Source organism: Erpetoichthys calabaricus, chromosome 4 (assembly GCF_900747795.2).
Source record: "Erpetoichthys calabaricus chromosome 4, fErpCal1.3, whole genome shotgun sequence".
In the NCBI taxonomy this organism is placed as follows: Eukaryota; Metazoa; Chordata; class Cladistia; order Polypteriformes; family Polypteridae; genus Erpetoichthys; species Erpetoichthys calabaricus.
The window spans coordinates 300,409,535-300,428,525 of NC_041397.2; the positions used below are offsets into that span (position 1 = coordinate 300,409,535).

The 18,991-nt window shown below is 41.8% G+C and overlaps 1 protein-coding gene across 2 annotated transcripts in view; it reads left to right on the forward strand.

Moving 5' to 3' along the window:
- urp2 (urotensin II-related peptide) overlaps positions 1-18,991 on the forward strand; it is a 33,267-nt gene that overhangs the window by 5,663 nt on the left and 8,613 nt on the right. For both annotated transcript variants that reach the window (XM_051927289.1, XM_051927290.1), the window contains exon 3: positions 289-323. In XM_051927289.1, coding sequence (XP_051783249.1) covers positions 289-323 — 35 coding nt within the window. The remainder of the gene's footprint in view (positions 1-288; positions 324-18,991) is intronic.

An 18,991-nucleotide genomic window follows, 5' to 3' on the forward strand; every position in this document is an offset into this window, starting at 1 on the left:
TAACAAAGTGAAAACGTTTTTTAAGAAAAGGTTTCCAAATCTATTAAAAATCAAAAATCAAAATCTCTCACTCATTTACATATCCAGACCCTTAATTCAGTGCTTTGTGGAGGCTCATTTGGCAGCAACTTCAGTTTTGAGTCTCTACAAGCTTTACATACCTGGGATTTAGGCAGCTAATCCCATTCTTCCTGGCAGAGGCTTTCAAGCCTCAAATAAGTGGGTAACATTTGGTGTTGGATATGCTATGAAATATCAATAACTGTCCTTTTCTTTCTTTTCTTGAAGCAAATAGGAGACCTGTGGGGAGGAAGATGAAAATGGTAAGAAGTGTTTATTTCTAAGAGTTCACTCCAATATTAAATGTTTTGTCTTATAACAAAAATACGAAGCATACAGTTTGTGTGAAGGAGGCACTCAGCCATTCCAAACACTAGATTCTGGAATATGGTGTCCACCCCAGCCATGAAAGTTTACTTTTATAAAGTTTTCACATGTAAATAACAAAAAGAAATAAGGGCTCTCATTAAAGTATATGGCATCCTTGGTGTGTCCAGTTATGGCCTCTGCTCTGTGCCCCAGTGGGTGGTCCTGCTTGATATTTCTGTAGCTCACCTTTGGACCCTCAGAGTTCCTCTATGGGACTAAACTGGCTGGCTGTCACCATCTTCTTTGCTGCCCACTACTTTAAGTAGCCCGTGGTCATGTGACAAGAAGGGAGTGGAACCACAGATCCATTAGAGCATGGGTGGGCAATGGGGGTCCTGGAGGGCCGCAGTGGCTGAAGGTTTTTGTTCCAGCCCAGTTTCTTAATGAGAAGTTAATTATTGCTGATGAAGCACATATTGCTCAAGTGACATGTTGATGCTTCATTTTAGTGGTCTCGCTTGTTAAGGTTCCCCACCCTTAATTGCTTATTTCAGTCTTAAACTGCTGCTTTCACTCTTTTTAATGGCTCCTTATTAGCAATAAGATGCAAATGACAAAGGAGTCAGCAGCCCTCCATGTAACTTGTTTCTGTTTACACCTCTGTGTGTTCATCATGCACTATCTGGTTTAATAAAACATTTAACAGTAAAATGTGACAGACTGAAAATGATCCATTTTAGGCTTCAAATCATGTGGATGATATCCTTGGAAAGGAAAAAAACCTACAATATAAGAGCCTTACATTGCGCAGACTAACAAGGTCTGAGATTGGCAAGGATTGGCTTCTAATTAAGCAATTGGGTTGGAATAAAAACCTGCAGCCACTGTGGCCCTCCAGGACCACCAGTGCCCACCCCTGCATTAGAGCAAAGGCCCAGGACTGAGCTGTTCTGTTTTGGGGGTATGAGACACTTCTGGTCCTCTCCTGAAAGATACAAAAGAGCAGCAGCCCCCTACCAACCCCCCGAGATCACTTTCTGTGTCTTTTCCCATACGGTGTACTCTGTGCTTCCCAGCCACTCATCAGGAGGAGATGGGGACAACTGTCACAATGTCTCTGGCCAGGGATATACAGTAGAAAAGGATGGAAGGGTGAGAAAGTAAATGACTCAGAATTAGATTGATTAATGAACTGTCATAAAAAATTACTACTCCTTTGCCACTATATAATGTATCTACAGTAGGAGGCACGGTGACACAGAAGCACTGCGGCGTCATGAATCTCACCCCTGGGGCCTCATGTATAACGCCGTGCGTAGAACTCACACTATAACATGGCGTAAGCACAAAAACGGGATTGTGCGTACGCACAGAAAAATCCAGATGCAGGAATCTGTGCGCACGCATACTTTAACGTTCTTCCACTACATAAATCCCGATTTGCGTGAAAAGTAACGCACGTGCACGCGCCTTCTGCCCCGCCCCAACTCCTCCCAGAATTATGCCTATTTGAATATGCAAATCAATATAAATAGCCTTCTGTGAAAAGACAATGGGAAAAGCACGGGAGAAAATATAAGAATTTCAGCGAATACCAAGTGGAGGCAAAGGAAAAACGTACTATTTGTTGATTTAAACAGTGGTATAATCAACAAAAGGAAGCTGATCGAGTGACAGAGTGTCGGAGAAACTCGAAAGCTCAAGTTCACAAAGTCGCACAGTGCCCGAAATAAAAAAGAAATCACATATCAAAGTCACCGTGAAAAAGCGAGTTGTAGCCCACCGTCTGAGTGTCATATGAAAGCGTATTAGGGTACAGACAAAAAAAATATGCACACAGTGGGAAAAAAGCACGAAATGTCAACTTTAATCTCGAAATTTCCACTTTAATCACGTAGTTTATTTTGCCATTAAAGTAGAACATCATAAACTTCATCTTAAAATCATTTAATTTACTAGTTTCTCAAATCCCATTGTAACTAAAGTGGCATGTTAAATGCTTTGTTCTGTATTTGATCTTCTTTGTGCTCTGTGTATGAATCACTACCTGCTTCTTAAATGGGCTTTCTCTTTCTCCGACAGGACACATAATCCATTACATTCGTGATATTACAGCTCTCTGAATAATTAAAATACTGAGATGTATACGTGATATCTTTTTCATGATGATAGGAATGAAAGCATGTTATTAAACATGGGAACACGGTGTCGCAGTGCATGTCTCACGCAAGAGGCTTGCTGCGCCATGCACGACCTTCAATGAAATAATTTATCACAGCAGTACTGTCTCTTTCAAACGTACTAACCTCCAATTCCTGTCCTTACTTTTCTTTCTCCAAAAACTCAATCGCCACACAATAAGCTCTGTAATAGACGTGAAGCCATCTGTAAGCTTAGAACTTCGATTCTTCAAAACTTTTAAGGAACATTGAAATATCTTAGTAGTACGTGTTTAATTATTATATCCGTCTATCTTTCCAGTGTCGCGTCAGCACCAGCAAGAATACAGCGCAAGGCAGGAACAATAACTAGCTAGCGCTGCGGCACCGTATCCTCACATGTATTATTAACAATACAGATTATTTAAATGAAGTTAAAGTTTTATCTGTATAATATAATCAACATGTTTTGCTGCATTTCGTCTTAGAAATGAATACCGTCATCACATGTAAATACGCGCTTTATAAAGTGGCACAGGTTGTGCAATATTATAACTGTAGTGCAAGTTTACAGTGAGGTGATTGTACTTATAAGCACAAACAGTTCTACAAGGAGCACTTGATGGACTGATTTAATGTGTTTAGAGTTCTTGGGATGAAACTGTTTCTAAACCGCGAAGTCCGTACAGGGACTAAAGCGTTTGCTGTGGCTCAGGCAGCATCTGCTTCATTCTGTGTACCGATAATTCTCTTTCCAATCAGCTGCTGCTGTGATTTCCCACTCAGATACAGTAATATAAATACTCCGAGTGGTGCAGTGAGAGTAATGTGGAAAAAGATGATCTGCTGTGGCAACCCTTAACGGGAGCGGCTGAAAGAAGATGCATTGAGAGTAACAACGCTAAAGCAGTTACGGTATTTGTAATACTATGGCTATTCCCTGGACCATTATATTGCTGCAGGTTAATTACAATCAGATGCATTACACTAATAAACAATATGCAGTCAGTTTCAGTGTATTTATAAAGCCGCGCCAGGAATGTGGATTTAAGAAAGAAAGGGTGACCACACAGGAACAGTAGCACTGCTTTGACACTGGGTGCCGCCAGTCTGCAAAACCGGGCAGATAAATTGCGTACGCCAGGGTATGAGGTACCGTGGAAATGTGCGTGGCTTTACGCCAAGTTTAGGTTTTATACATCGCGATTTGAGCGTGAAAAGGTTCGTACGCAACATTTCTGTGCGTACGCACCGTTTATACATGAGGCCCCTGGTCACTGTTTGTGTGCGGTCTGCACGTTCTTCCACTATTGGCACAGTTTTTCTACCAGATACTGCAGATTCCCCTCCACATTGTGCTAAAACACGTGTAGGTTAAGTTAATTAATAATAATAATAATAAAAATCTACTCTACCTATATAAAATCCTAAGCTTAAAAGTGCAATAATTTTACGTGACGTTTTAATGTCACGTTTTCTGTTACGCTTTTAATCTGGCTTATTTTAAAACCTACATACCTGTATATATGCTTGGTATCATTCTTTTCAGAATTTATCAAACTTTAATGTGATGTTGTTAGATTTTTCAGATTCTTATTCCGTTTTTAAATTCTAAGCTAAAAAATATCAAGAACTCACGTCCCGCAAGATGAGACTTTGTGCCAAGAGATTTAAACACGCCCGGGGCTGGAAATAAAAGACAAAGAGTAGGACAGCTGCTGTAGAGGCTTTAAAACATTCAAAGCACCGTGCGAGATGTAGATGACACGGCGGCAGCAGCAGCTGATCAAGCAAAGAGGAGGTAAAAAAAAAAAAACTGTATTTGTTTCCCATTGTATCACTGTTTAAGAGGGGGTTTCGGAGGAGTGGCCGCATCTCCTTGGGGTGCGTTCAGCCCCCACCTCTTCACAACGTGAGCAGCAAAGACGTGAAGTGGCTAGCTTGTAGCGCAGGCCAGGGGGGGATGGCGAGCAAAGCGAGCAGGGGGTGAACCCCCTAGTAATAATAATAATCATCATCATCATCATCACCCATTTTATCTGTTACCATCTCGCTCTCTGAGGTCAGCAGACCAGATGCTTTTATTTGTTCCTAAGACACGAAGCAAACTCCAAGGTGATTGGGCTTTTCCAGTTGCAGCTCCAAAACTCTGGAACGATTTGCCATTGCACGTTAGACAGGCTTCTTCACATACTGTCTTCAAATCTTATTTACGAACACACTTGTTTACTCCTTGGCCTTTGACCCAGTGGGAAATGTCGACTGGGACCTTAGTTTACTATCTGTGTACTTTTTTGTAGTATGAACTTCTTCAGCTCTTATGTGTTTCTGTTTCATTTATCCTTTTGGTTATTGTGTGTCTTACATGTTGGGTTTTATGGTACAGCATTTTGGTTGGCCCTGATGTTGTTTTTAAAGTGCTTTATAAATAAATATTAGGGGGCTGTGACCCCTGCTCGCTTCTCTCGCCAACCCCCTATTCACTAGTTATTTCCCGGATCTGCTGCTTGCAACGAAGCATGCTTTGCTTTTGGATAAACACGAATATCTTCTCTGTCTGTTTGTTTCCTGCCTTGCGCCCTGTGTTGGCTGGGATTGGCTCCAGCAGACCCCCGTGACCCTGTAGTTAGGATATAGCGGGTTGGATAATGGATGGATTGATGGATGCTAAAATTATTTTTTTTTTTTCCAACATGAAGCAACATTCAATACCCCAGAATGACAAAGTCAGAACAGGATTTAAGACATTTCTGTGAATGCATTAAAAATAAAAAACCTGAAATATATCACACTGACACAAGTGTTCAGATCCTTTGCAATGTCACTTGAAATTTGACGCGGGTGTAGTCCATTCTAGCAACCATCATTGAGATGTCCGGAGTCCACCTTTGTTTCAGTTCAATTGATAGGGTCCTATTATGAGAAGCACGTAGCTGTCTACAGAAGGTCCCAGAGGTGAGCAACAGCCCAGTTGTGACATTAAAGGGATTGCCCTTGGCACTTAGGGACAGGCACAGCTCTGGGGAAGGTGACAAAAAGATTCCTGCAGCACTGAAGCTTCCAAAAGCACAATGGACTCCACTGTTTGGAGCAACCCATGACTCTTCCTGGAGCTGGCCACCTTGCCAAACTGAGAAATTTGGGGGAGAAGGGTCTTGGGAAGAGAGGTGACCAAGAACCCAATGGTCACTCTGGCTGAGCTCCAGAGAAATTTTGTGGAGATGGGAGGAACTTGCAGACGATCCAACACTCCAATAATCTGGGTTTTATGACAGAGTGGCCAGACAGAATCCACGCCTCAGTAAAAGACTCATGAAAGGCCACATGGAGTTTGCAAAAAGGCACCTAAAGGACTCTGAGACTGAGAGAAACAAGATTCTGTTAAAATCAAGATTGGACTGTTTAGCCTAAATTCTAAGCATCACGTCGAGAGGAAACCAGACACCATTCATCACCTGTGCAACAGCATTCCCACCTAGAGATATGGCAGAGGGACTAGTCAGGGTCAAGGAGAAGCTGAACAGATTTCCCTGACTGGGCCGAAAGTTTACCTTCCAGCAGAACGATGATCCTAAACACAAAGCAAAGACAACATGGAAATGGCTTAGGAGCAACTCTGGGAATGTCATTGAGTGGCTGGCCCAGCCATAGTCTGAACTCGAACCAAAATGAGAGACATGAAGAGAGCTGTCCAGCGATGCTCTCCACCCAACCTGATGGAGCTTGAGGGGATCAGCAGAGAATAACGTCAGGAAAGTCTCAAATCCTCTATAACCCAAGAAGACTCCAGGGTGGAATCACTGTCATAGGGGCTTGAATTCAATACTGAGTGACGGGTCTGAATACTTGTGTCAATGGGATATTTTAGTTTATTATTCTAAATACATTTGCTTCAACATGACTATGTGAAAAAGGTGAAGGGGGCCTGAATACTTTCTGAATGTAAACACTTTAAATAAATATAGAGGTAGCCGTCGACTTACGATCATGTTCATTTTTGATGGATCGGTTGTAAGTCAATCTGGACATAAGATGGACCTGTATAAGTATTCAAACCTGACCGTATATAGAGTATTGAATAATAAGCCTGTTAAGTCATATTGCTTGTTTTGTATCCCTTTTTATCATCATTCTTAGCATACTGTGCAGAATTCTACCATTTTTTTTGTAAATTATTACTTTTTCGTCTATGAATTATAGGGATATAATACAGTATATAGTATTGTAATTGTTCAAAAATTCAATGTCGAAATTTTGATGAATCTTGCTGCTTTAGACCTCCCTGACTTTCTCGTATACAAAGTATAGGGAAAGTATTGTCATTGTCCAAAAATGCAATGTCAAGATTTTCATGAATATCGACATTTTAGATCTTAATGACTTTCTTGTATACAAAGTATGGGAAAAGTATTGTCATTGTCCGAAAATGCGATGTCGAGATTTTCATGAATATCGACATTTTAGATCTCCTTGATTTTTTTGTATACAAAGTGTTGGGAAAGACTTGTAATCGTCCAAAAATGCGATGTCGAAATTTTCATGAATCTTGATGTTTTAGACCTCCCTGAGTCCGAAAATACCATTTGTGGAATTATGTCTGTTTCTATGTGTGTGTGTGTGTGTGTGTGTATGTAAACATGATAACTTCAATAGGCTTTCACTTAGGTCGACCAAATTTTGTATACAATTATTAGGTACAAAACATAGGTTTCTATCGACTTTTGGTCTATTTCTGCAGGAAGTGGTACTTTTTTTATTCATGCAGCTGCAGAGTCTGATTTATTCAACTTTACTTTTATAATAATTGCTCAATTTATTATTAATTTGATTTTATTTGCTGTTGATGGTTCTTTAATGTACATAATATAAAATTATAATCATTGTCTAGCGCTTTACTCCTCAAATATCCATCACCATATCTGAGTATATGAGAAAGTCGAGGTTAGACCACTCACGATTTTTTAACAAATCCTTTCTTTGTCTGTGTTATGTCAAGTCATCAGTGCGAGCCTCTCCCAGTGTTTATTGTGTTAACTGTGAGAGGAGGAGTTGCAGAGTTTGAGCACTCAAATGTTTTCTGTTTAATATTTCAGCCTGTTAATAACAAACATTAACAGATAAAGGAGTTCAGAGTGGTTTCGTTACCCCTTTGTGGCAGTTCGCATGAAGTGGCACATCGTGAGTCACAACGTGAAAGTTAACTGGATTCAAAGCCAAAGAGTAGCAGTACAGCACGTGTGGCAGAAAACGGTTACAGTGGGATAAATTAAGGTCACATGAGATTGCATTCGCTTTCTTTCCTCCCTCATACTGCTTGATCGCCTTCATTTTTGTGTCGAGATAAATTGCCTTTGTTCCTCTGTAATTGTAAGACAAATGTAACTGAACGATGTCGAAACCACTACAGGTAATAAACCAACATCGAGAGGAATGTGTCACGGCATACAGAGCTGGCGTGGTGAAAACTGTTGTTTGCCCTTGAGATGCGATGGCGGTCATAAGTTAAATGGTCGTAAGACGCACAGGTCATAAGTCGCGTACAACTGGTGCAGTACAAGAGTAGTTGAGTATGAGTGGTAGGATTAGAGAGGTTGAATCAGGGAAAAAGTACGCAAAAATGAACGAATTGGGGCACTTTATTTACATTATTTTTTGGACTGAAATGTTTAATGCTCCACTCCGTAACCTGTCTTGATATTTCCGGCTGTTCCTAGATAGTTAATTTCCTACATAGAAATTTATCGAACCACTTTAAAATAGCGGTGAGAGGAGGAATCCCTCCTTGCCGAGGAGTGTTAAACTTAATATAAATCCTCATTACACCTTTGCTACTGATTTGGATTCTTTTGCACTGTCAACAGCAAACACATGATGAGGCACCACCCAGTTGTCCAGGATCACTGAAAATACATTTAGTAGTCAGGACTGCCATGACACTATACTGTGTATCGTCATGCTTGGGTTAGAAAGCTGCACAGGAGAGTACCGAAGGTTTTCAAAGAGAAGAAACTTTATTGCTGTTCAGGAAGTTACAAAAGCAAGTCTCTTACAGAGGCGATCCGGCCTCGAAATGAATAGCTGTCTAAACTTGAAGCGCTGGCCCCAATTCCAGCTCAAAAGAACACAAAGTCTTCTTCAACAAGGGGGTCCGGTGGCTTGGAAGCAGTGGCCGGAGCAGAGGGAGTCTGGGGAAAGAAAGACAGGAGAGAGGGAGATAAAGGACGGCCATGGCTCGGCCTTTTAAATATTTGATGCCCCGTGCGTGGAGCATGTCGAACTGTAAGAGTGTGTTTGTTTTCCCATTGAAAAAACGTTTAAGAGGGGGTTTCGGAAGGGCAGCCACATCGCCGAGCAGCAGCAGCAGTCACAATATATTTTTCCATAACCCTACAACACCCCAAAAATCATCACATCGTTGGACGTGCACCTTTATGTATTGTGACATGGTAAGGGCATCCTGGGTCAGGATGTGTACTGCCTTGCCATTCCCACAATCCTCTTGCTTTTCCTTACCGTTTTTGATTGTGTAGACAGATGTGAAGTGAAATATAAATCTGGTAGATATGTAGGCACTTCCAATTTCAGTGAAAATGGCCACACTGAAATGACCTAAATGTACACGTGGACAATAAACAGCAGCTAATAGATCATCTGAAGATAATTTAGATATACCCCAGTAAGCAGCTCACCCATCAGTATATGAAATTGTACTTGAATATTGAGAAACCAAACATACAGTAACTCTTATGACATAAAACAATAGGGTTCAATCCACCCATCCATTATATAATAACACAGGGTCACTGGGGTCTGCTGGAGCCAATCCTAGCCAACACAGGGTGCAAGGCAGGAACAAACCCTGGGCAGGGTGCCAGCCCACCACAGGGCACACACACCCTCACACCAAGCACACACTAGGGACAATTTAGAATCACCAATGCACCTAACCTGCATGTCATTGGATTGTGGGAGGAAACCCACGCAGACACGGGGAGAACATGCAAACTCCACGCAGGGAGGACCTGGAAAGCGAACCCAGGTCTCCTTACTGCAAGGCAGCAGCGCTACCACAGCGCCACCGTGCCACCCCATAGGATTCAATCTAAAGATAAATGGACTTTTAAAATTCCTGCATAAACTGCCCGGTTTACTGTGTAATGCAAACTGTAATTCCTTTACACTTCCAAATCAGAAACTGCTCACCCGACACCAGCTGTCTTACAATGTCATTCCCTCCATGATGCATGGGGTCCATGAATATCCTCCTTCTCAGATGTTGGAGGCTTTACCATTTCATTAACTTGAGTCTTTCATTAATGTTTATAATCTGCCATGTCTCCTCGTGAACAGCATTTTCTTGATGATCTCAGCAGTGTCCTTTCTCTAACACAAGGGGGCTCCGCCCCCTGCTCGCTTTGCTCGCCTACCCCCGGGGTTGGGTAAAGATATATTGGAGTGTAAAGGTGTAGATGATGAACAAAGGAAGTAAAGAACCCATAGCATGGCACATTAGAAGGATCTATTGGAATACTTCTTTATACACAACATTTGTAGTAAAATCGTTGATAGATTGCGTCATCTGGATCTAACACGTAGATCTGTGCATATTTGCGTTCGTGATTTGGCTCAGGGTGCACTGTTCCAATCCGATGTAATATTTGTCCACATATGCGAAAGCACTATGGTCCATTGCCAGCTGGTGGCCTGATATTTACCCTGGTAGATGCAAAAGCAAATGAACTATTGTAGGATCTAATGCAGTCCATAATGTTTTTACTTTCGGGTACATTGTTAGTTAGAAACATCCGTAGATATTCAGGATATTCATCTAAAGGAGGCAGTCTAACCTGACCCTTTTGACAACAACGTGTAAACTCATTAGTTATATTGCCAGTTGTTTCTTCAGGGAAGTTAAGTGAATGACAATGACAGCAAATGATATTCATTAATCCTAATGAATGTTCATTAATAGTGGACGCATTACAGAATGCGTTGTCAGCTAATTGGCGGAAGTGTTTAGCGGCTGTTTGTCGTTCCTTTCTTTGCCGTTTATCTATTGCCTCTGCTGTTTGAGAGGCGCGTTGTAGGCGCCTGCGTTCATTAATTGTATTCAGGCGGGCTCATTTCTATATGTCCGTTAGTTGAAAAGTTTCGTTTTGGAGCCGGAGCCATGACCGTGACTCCATTAGTTATCCGTTGTCTACCGTTAGTAATATGGAAAATTGCAGTTACAGTTAATACGGAGCGTTTTCTGTGGTTGTACTGTTAATAATGTATCACTGTAATGTGATTCACATATGCTATATGGTTTGGACGTGTGAGGATGCCGTACGTTTAATACGGAGAGTTTGTTTATTCTCATTACCCGGACCATGCTGTGTAATGTGGACGTTTAGTTCAGAAGCGCGTTGTAGGCGCATGCGCCTTTCGTACTTTCACGCGCCTTCCGTACTATCTTTGTGGACCTGTGGGGCTTCCGTAGCCTCTTCCGTTCGACTCTGGGGTGCAGCGCAGAATCCTCTTTTTTGTGTGGCTGTGTCGTTAGTCGTTAGCTACGGGCGCGTTGTTGCTTCATTTCTCATTCACGTTAGTTGAGCTCTTTCGTTTTTGGGCCATGACTCCTTCGTTCGCGGTGGATCAGACTTCGCTTGCGGTTTATGAGATGCGCGCTGTAGGCGCCTGCGCAGTACGTCTCATGGTCCCATCGCCGTGTACCTGCGTCCATGCCTTCCAGTTTACCATTCTCGGTTAGTAATATGGATAATATAAGGACATTAGAACACTCTAGATGAAAACAGGCCATTCAGCCCAACAAAGTTCGCCAGTCCTATCTACTTATTTCTTCCAAAAAAATCGTCAAGTCCCTAAAGTCTTACTGTCTACCACACTACTTGGTCTCTTATTCCAAGAGTCTGTCGTTCTTTATGTAAAGAATGTTTGTGTGAAATTTTCCCTTCACAAGTTTCTAACTGTGTTCCCGTGTTCTTGATGAACTCATTTTAAAGTCACCGTCTCGATCCACTGGACAAATTCCCTTCATAATTTTAAACACTTCAGTCATGTCTCCTCTTAATCTCCTTTTGTTAAAACTGTAAAGCTCAGCTCTTTTAATCTTTCCTTATAACTCATCCCCTGTAGCCCTGAATCAGCCTAGTCGCTCTTCTCTGGACCTTCTCTAGTGCTGTTATGTCCTTCCTGTAAACACTTCAGTCATGTCACCTCTTAATCTTCTTTTGCTTATACTGTAAAGGCTCAGCTCTTTTAATCTTTCCTCATATCCCATTTGTTGCCTCCAATCTTGGACGCTGGATCTCTCCACTGCATTTTGATTTTTTTCCTTCGTGAACAGAATTCAAATCATTCTGGAAGTCCCCTCTGGGGTCTCACTATGGTGGCCTGTCCAGCCCAAATTACTGGGTCCTCTCCATAAAACACTGTCCATTATTTCCATGCAGTTTCCTTACAGATAATAAAAGGGAATTACAGTGCCCTCCATAATGTTTGGGACAGGGACACACATTTTTCCTTGATTTAGTCCTCTGCTCCACAGTTTAAAATTACAAATCATGCAATTCAGACATTGTGATTAAAGTTCACAGTGCAAAATTTCATTCAATGAGATTTGCACAACACTTTTTCTACATGGTACCCCCCATTTTCAGGACACCATAGTGTTTGGGACAGTTGGCATCACAGGTGTGATTCCTCAGGTGGGTTCCATGGCTTCATCAGATACCTCAGCTTGCTTTTACCCCATGGAGTCTGTAGTTGCTATTATTCAACATGAAGACAAGAGCTGTGTCAATGAAAGTCAAAGAAGCCATCATGAGGCTGAAAAAAAAGACAAGAATAAAACCATTAGAGATGTTGAATAATTAAAATCAACTGTATGGAATATCATGGAGAAGAAAGAACACACTGGTGAGCTCAGGGACTAATAGACCAAGGAAGACCTCCACTGCTGATAGACCTGCTGAGGACAGAAGTATTCTCACTATGATTAAGAAAAAGCCCCAAACGCCTGTCTGACAGATCAGACACAGTCTTCAGGGGGCCGATGTGTGTGTGTGTCACAGATGACTATCAGCAGAAGACCTCATGAACAGAAACGCAAGATGAACACCACTAGTTAGCTACAAAAACAGGATGGCCAGATTACAGTTTGTGATAAAGGACTTCAAAGAGCCTGCAGGATTCTGGGAAAAGGTTTTGTAGACAGACAAGACAAAGAGTGATATGAAGATCAGAGTATGGAGATGACAAGGAACTGCCCGAGATCCAAAGCAGACCACCTCATCTGTTAAACATGGTAGTGTTGGTGTTATGGCTTGGGCATGTATGACTGCCACAGGTCCTGGCACACTTCTCTTCATTGATGATGGAACTGCTGACAGCAATGGCACAGTGAATTCTGAGGTGTAGAGAAACATCTGATCTGCTCAATCTCCAGTAGATGCCTCCAAACTCAATGGACGACGTTTCCTCTTACAACAAGATAAAGATCCCAAACAAATGTACTACTAAAGTCTTGACCATTTAGTTTGGATTAAAAACATCTGAGAAGGTCCACCATATATACTCAAAGGCAGACCAAGTACCACCATGGAGAGAAAGAAGGGAAAGAAAATGAAACAAAATTAGCAACAGCAAAACAAAACTCTTTACAATTAAAGATCAAACATCTCACCTCTAACAGGTGACTGCTGTTCCCCACAAATAATATCTCACCTTGATTAGACAGAAGGACCAAAGGAGGGGAACTTGTAACGTCCATCCAAAGTGACAGTGACCAGAGTGGCGAGGCAGCAGCACACCTAACTGCTATCCCATAGTGCAGAGCATCAATGGCTTGTTCAGGTTGCTATTCAGAACCATGGAAAGTGGTAGCCATAAGGTGAGAGGAGGGCCTGGAGAAGGCTGCAAATCCGTGAGGTGCCAGCCTGAGGGTAGCCCATTCACTTCATTTTTTGAACTTCATTTAAGGAAAGGATAACTGAACAAAAGTTGCTTAATAAATAATCTCCTCTAACAGCGAGTTCCTATTTGGTTTGATGTTCTTTGAAATTTGAAATCTTCTTGAGCTGCAGACTTTATAGATAGTGTTTCCCCTGATGTAATAGCAGATGGGTGACAGCTTTGTATATCGCATCCTTCATTCTGTCAAACCTCTGTCTGCAAGTGATAGGTTGATAAACTGATATTTTATTCTTCTTTACCAACGTGAACAGCTTGCTCTGATCTCCTCAACCAGTCAAAACTTGATATAGCCCCTTTCATAACTGGACCACCATGACCTATCAATTCATGAATTTTGATTTTTTTCCCCACTCAAAGAGACTTGATGGACAAGCTGAAATGGAAAGCAATGACCTCAAAACCTCTTTCACATTCCCTGAGATCTTTAAATCGACAACATGGGAGCGTTAAACGGAGTGTTATATATTGGACAAATGATTCAAAATATAGACGTACGCCCGCACATTTAAATGGAGGCGTGATCCTGTTCAGATGTAACCAATCACATTCCAGCATTGACCAAAGCTCACCTGACATCGAGCAAAGTGATTCTGATTGGCTCGAGTTTAAGTCAGTTGTTCCCCTCGGATTATTTGATTGTAGAAAGTTGTCACACATACTAGTGCAGCACCCTGGAAGATTATATGAATCTTTTGTTTGGATATTTTGTTCAAATATTATTTATTTCACGTATAGATAAAGCATTTTTCTTGATTTATATTGCACCAGCTCAAAGGAAACTGTTTACTATTTAAACGGTGGAAATGTTGATTAGTAGACTAATTTGCGTTCCTCGAGGCAGTTATGCTTGACATCGGTTAGTCGCCAAGGTCGAAAAGGAAGGTGCAAAACGAAAAGAGGAAAGAAAAAGCGGGTTGTGTGTGCGAGGAGGACATGTGCCGGCATGGTGAGAGTGCGTGTGGGTCTGTCTTTTCTTTCCTTGGTGAGCTGAATGAGAATGTAGAAGAACATACAGAGCCCCTAAGGCAGCGTTTCTCAACCTTTAAGTATTTTTGACCCGAGTTTTCATAACAGTTTTAATCGCGCCCCTCCCCCCCAACGTTTTTTTGAAACCCTAAAAAAATTTATTTCTATATTTTTTGCTGCCAATACACCGCTACAAGTTTAAAATTTTCCTACGAATAGCGAAATTATGCCACGTATGGCAACATTCGCACCCATTGTTACTTCAAGGGGCGCGCCCCACAGTTTGAGAACCGCTGCCCTAAGGGGACATGAGCAAAAAAAATATTTTGGACGTGAGTGTCAGTAGGCTTGGCGCTGTAGGAACCAAATTACCCAAACTATTCTCTAACATTTCAGTAATTATTTACCACTCGGATGCTGATCTTTCTGATCATAAGATAAGTCATTACAATAAAAATTGACGAGAAGAATTCATAATTAATTGCATGGTACTTCTTTCTCTTGCACGACTTAGCTCAAAAACGAATCAGCGCATCATCATCTCATAACAAGCTTTAGTTTCGAGTTTGCAATTTTTCTGTCCAGCCGTTTTAGCTCTAGAATGTCCTCAAGAAAATGTGACACATGGACACATACCCATCATCGACATATTGATGTTTTCAATATCTCGGTTGAGATCCGTCCTAGAGATCGAAATTTTGATGAATCTAAAGCTTTTGCTCTTTCCTCATAGACGATAGGTTATGGTGGGGGTGGGTGCAAAACATAAAACCGTTTTGTGGTGACAAGAGCTTTTTTGCGTGCAAGTGAAAAAGTTCTGCGTACTCATGAGATGTTTTCATGTACTCACGTGACAGTGTTTGTGGGATACACATGTCCCTTTAGGGGCTCTATGTATTTCTGCTAGGCCTGTTCTGCTTCCACTACTCTAACTATTGGAAAGCTGACATGGAATTCTAAAGCGATATTAGAAGCTGTGTCTTTACCATAAAGACATGGCTTGTATGTGTGCAATCTGACATCGGTATTTCGTTTTCTGAACGTCATTAGTAACAAACTCTGAGCGCTAGAAGTTTGTTTTGTCAAAACATGAAGACAAGCATACAAAAAAAGGGTCTTGTGCGCACGAGAAATCATTTTTTTGTTCTACTCATGTCCTTTCATTGGCTCTGCTAATAACGAGAAGAAGAAAAGCACAAAAAAACCAACAGACACGGGTCTTAAAATGGATGCGGCAGTTTTGGAATGGTTTTGGTGAACCGATTTGAAGATGGATTGGCAGGGGTCGGCACAACATCGTGGTCGCAAGCTAATGGGGACCTGGAAGACGTAGCACTTGGCACGCTCCACGAGAGCACGAGAAGTTGTCCTTCTCTCTATCTTCCTGCTTAATTGAAGAGTTCTCTTCAAGTTCAGTACGTTGCTGATTGGATTTGGATTCAAAAATGGAATGCCTGCTGAATAATGCATGACAAGCTTGTATTTTATTTTATTTTTTATTTTTTTGGTTTATTGATGTTGTTTTTTTTACATGGTGGATGGGCTGAAGTATGGTTACTATATCTCTATATAAATACTGGCTGTTTCCTGCAACTGTGCTCACATAGTAATGAAACAGGACAAACTTTAAAAATCAATAGACGTTGGCACTGCGTCTGATAGTGTTCAGCTCTGACGGGAGAGTGTCCTCCGCGTGCACGTGGCCGTGATATTCTCTGGCAATCAGCAGATACACTCTAAAACACACGTAGCTCTGATCTCTCTCTCAAAAACGTCAAACGTTACTCCTTAACAATCTCTAGATGATAATGATGTCTGCTGAACAAACAGGTATCGCTATCTAAGCAGAGGCAACACGAAGCAAGAGGTAGAGTGACTTGAACGGAGACTGGCACGTGAGTGAGGAGGGCCCTGTCCACTCGACCCGTAACCGCTCTCTCAGATTCATGTGATAAATCATTTCTATGATACTTAGCGTGATGAGAGAAGTCGCAAACTCTACCCGGAATGTTCAAGCAAATTATAGAAAAAAACCCGATCTAAATCCGTTAAGTAGTTCTCTCATGAAAAGCAGACAGACAGACAGACAGACAGACGTTGGATTTTATATATATATATATATATATATATATATATATATATATATATATATATATATATATATATATATATATACAGTGCATCTGGAAAGTATTTACAGCGCATCACTTTTTCCACATTTTTTTATGTTACAGCCTTATTCCAAAATGGATTAAATTCATTTTTTTCCTCAGAATTCTACACACAACACCCCATAATGACAACGTGAAAAAAGTTTACTTGAGGTTTTTGCAAATTTATTAAAAATAAAAAAACTGAGAAGTCCCATGTACATAAGTATTCACAGCCTTTGCTCAATACTTTGTCGATGCACCTTTGGCAGCAATTCCAGCCTCAAGTCTTTTTGAATATGATGCCACAAGCTTGGCACACCTATCCTTGGCCAGTTTCGCCCATTCCTGTTTGCAGCACCTCTCAAGCTCCATCAGGTTGGATGGGAAGCGTCGGTGCACAGCCATTTTAAGATCTCTCCAGAGATGTTCAATCGGATTCAAGTCTGGGCTCTGGCTGGGCCACTCAAGGAGATTCACAGAGTTGTCCTGAAGCCACTCCTTTGATATCTTGGCTGTGTGCTTAGGGTCGTTGTCCTGCTGAAAGATGAACCGTCGCCCCAGTCTGAGGTCAAGAGCGCTCTGGAGCAGGTTTTCATCCAGGATGTCTCTGTACATTGCTGCAGTCATCTTTCCCTTTATCCTGACTAGTCTCCCAGTTCCTGCCGCTGAAAAACATCCCCACAGCATGATGCTGCCACCACCATGCTTCACTGTAGGGATGGTGCCAGGTTTCTTCCAAACGTGATGCCTGACATTCATACCAAAGAGTTCAATATTTGTCTTATCAGACCAGAGAATTTTCTTTCTCATGGTCTGAGAGCCCTTCAGGTGTTTTTTGGCAAACTCCAGGCGGGCTGCCATGTGCCTTTTACTAAGGAGTGACTTCCGTCTGGCCACTCTACCATACAGGCCTGACTGGTGGATTGCTGCAGAGATGGTTGTCCTTCTGGAAGGTTCACCTCTCTTCACAGAGGACCTCTGGAGCTCTGACAGAGTGACCATCGGGTTCTTGGTCACCTCCCTGACTAAGGCCCTTCTCCCCCGATCGCTCAGTTTAGATGGCCGGCCAGCTCTAGGAAGAGTCCTGGTGGTTTCGAACTTCTTCCACTTATGGATGATGGAGGCCACTGTGCTCATTGGGACCTTAAAAGCAGCAGAAATTTTTCTATAACCTTCCCCAGATTTGTGCCTCGAGACAATCCTGTCTCGGAGGTCTACAGACAATTCCTTTGACTTCATGCTTGGTTTGTGCTCTGACATGAACTGCCAACTGTGGGACCTTATATAGACAGGTGTGTGCCTTTCCAAATCATGTCCAATCAGCTGAATTTACCACAGGTGGACTCCAGTTAAGCTGCAGAAACATCTCAAGGATGACCAGGGGAAACAGGATGCACCTAAACTCAATTTCGAGCTTCAAGGCAAAGGCTGTGAATACTTATGCACATGTGCTTTCTCAATTTTTTTATTTTTAATAATTTTGCAAAAACCTCAAGTAAACTTTTTTCACGTTGTCATTATGGGGTGTTGTGTGTAGAATTCTTAGGAAAAAAATTAATTTAATCCATTTTGGAATAAGGCTGTAACATAACAAAATGTGGAAAGAGTGATGCGCTGTGAATACTTTCCGGATGCACTGTATATATATATACACACATTGCGGTGGGCTGGCGCCCTGCCCGGGGTTTGTTTCCTGCCTTGCACCCTGTGTTGGCTGGGATTGGCTCCAGCAGATCCCCGTGACCCTGTAGTTAGGATATAGCGGGTTGGATGATGGATGGATGGATGGAAGTAAAAATGTGAGGTTTGAATACACAATGGGCGGTCGAAAAATAGAGAGTACACCTTATGAGAAGGATTTAGGAGTCATAATGGACTCTAAGCTATCGACTGTCAGACAGAGTGCAGAAGCCATTAAGAAGGCTAATAGAATGTCAGGTTATATAGCATCTTGATGTGTGGAGTACAAGTCACAGGAGGTTCTGCTCAAGCTTTATAACACACTGGTGAGGCCTCATCTGGAGTCCTGGGTGCAGTTTGGGTCTCCAGGCTACAAAAAGGACATAACAGCACTAGAGAAGGTCCAGAGAAGAGCAACTAGGCTGATTCAGGGCTACAGGGGATGAACTATGAGGAAAGAATTAAAGAGCTGAGCCTTTACAGTTTAAATAAAAGGAGATTAAGAGAAGACATGACTGAAGTGTTTAAAATTATGAAGTGAATTAGTCTAGTGGATCAAGATGGTGACATTAAAATGACTTCATCAAGAACATGGGGACACAGTTGGAAACTTGTTAAGGGTAAATTTCACACAAACATATATATATATATATACATTGCGGTGGGCTGGCGCCGAGCCCGGGGTTT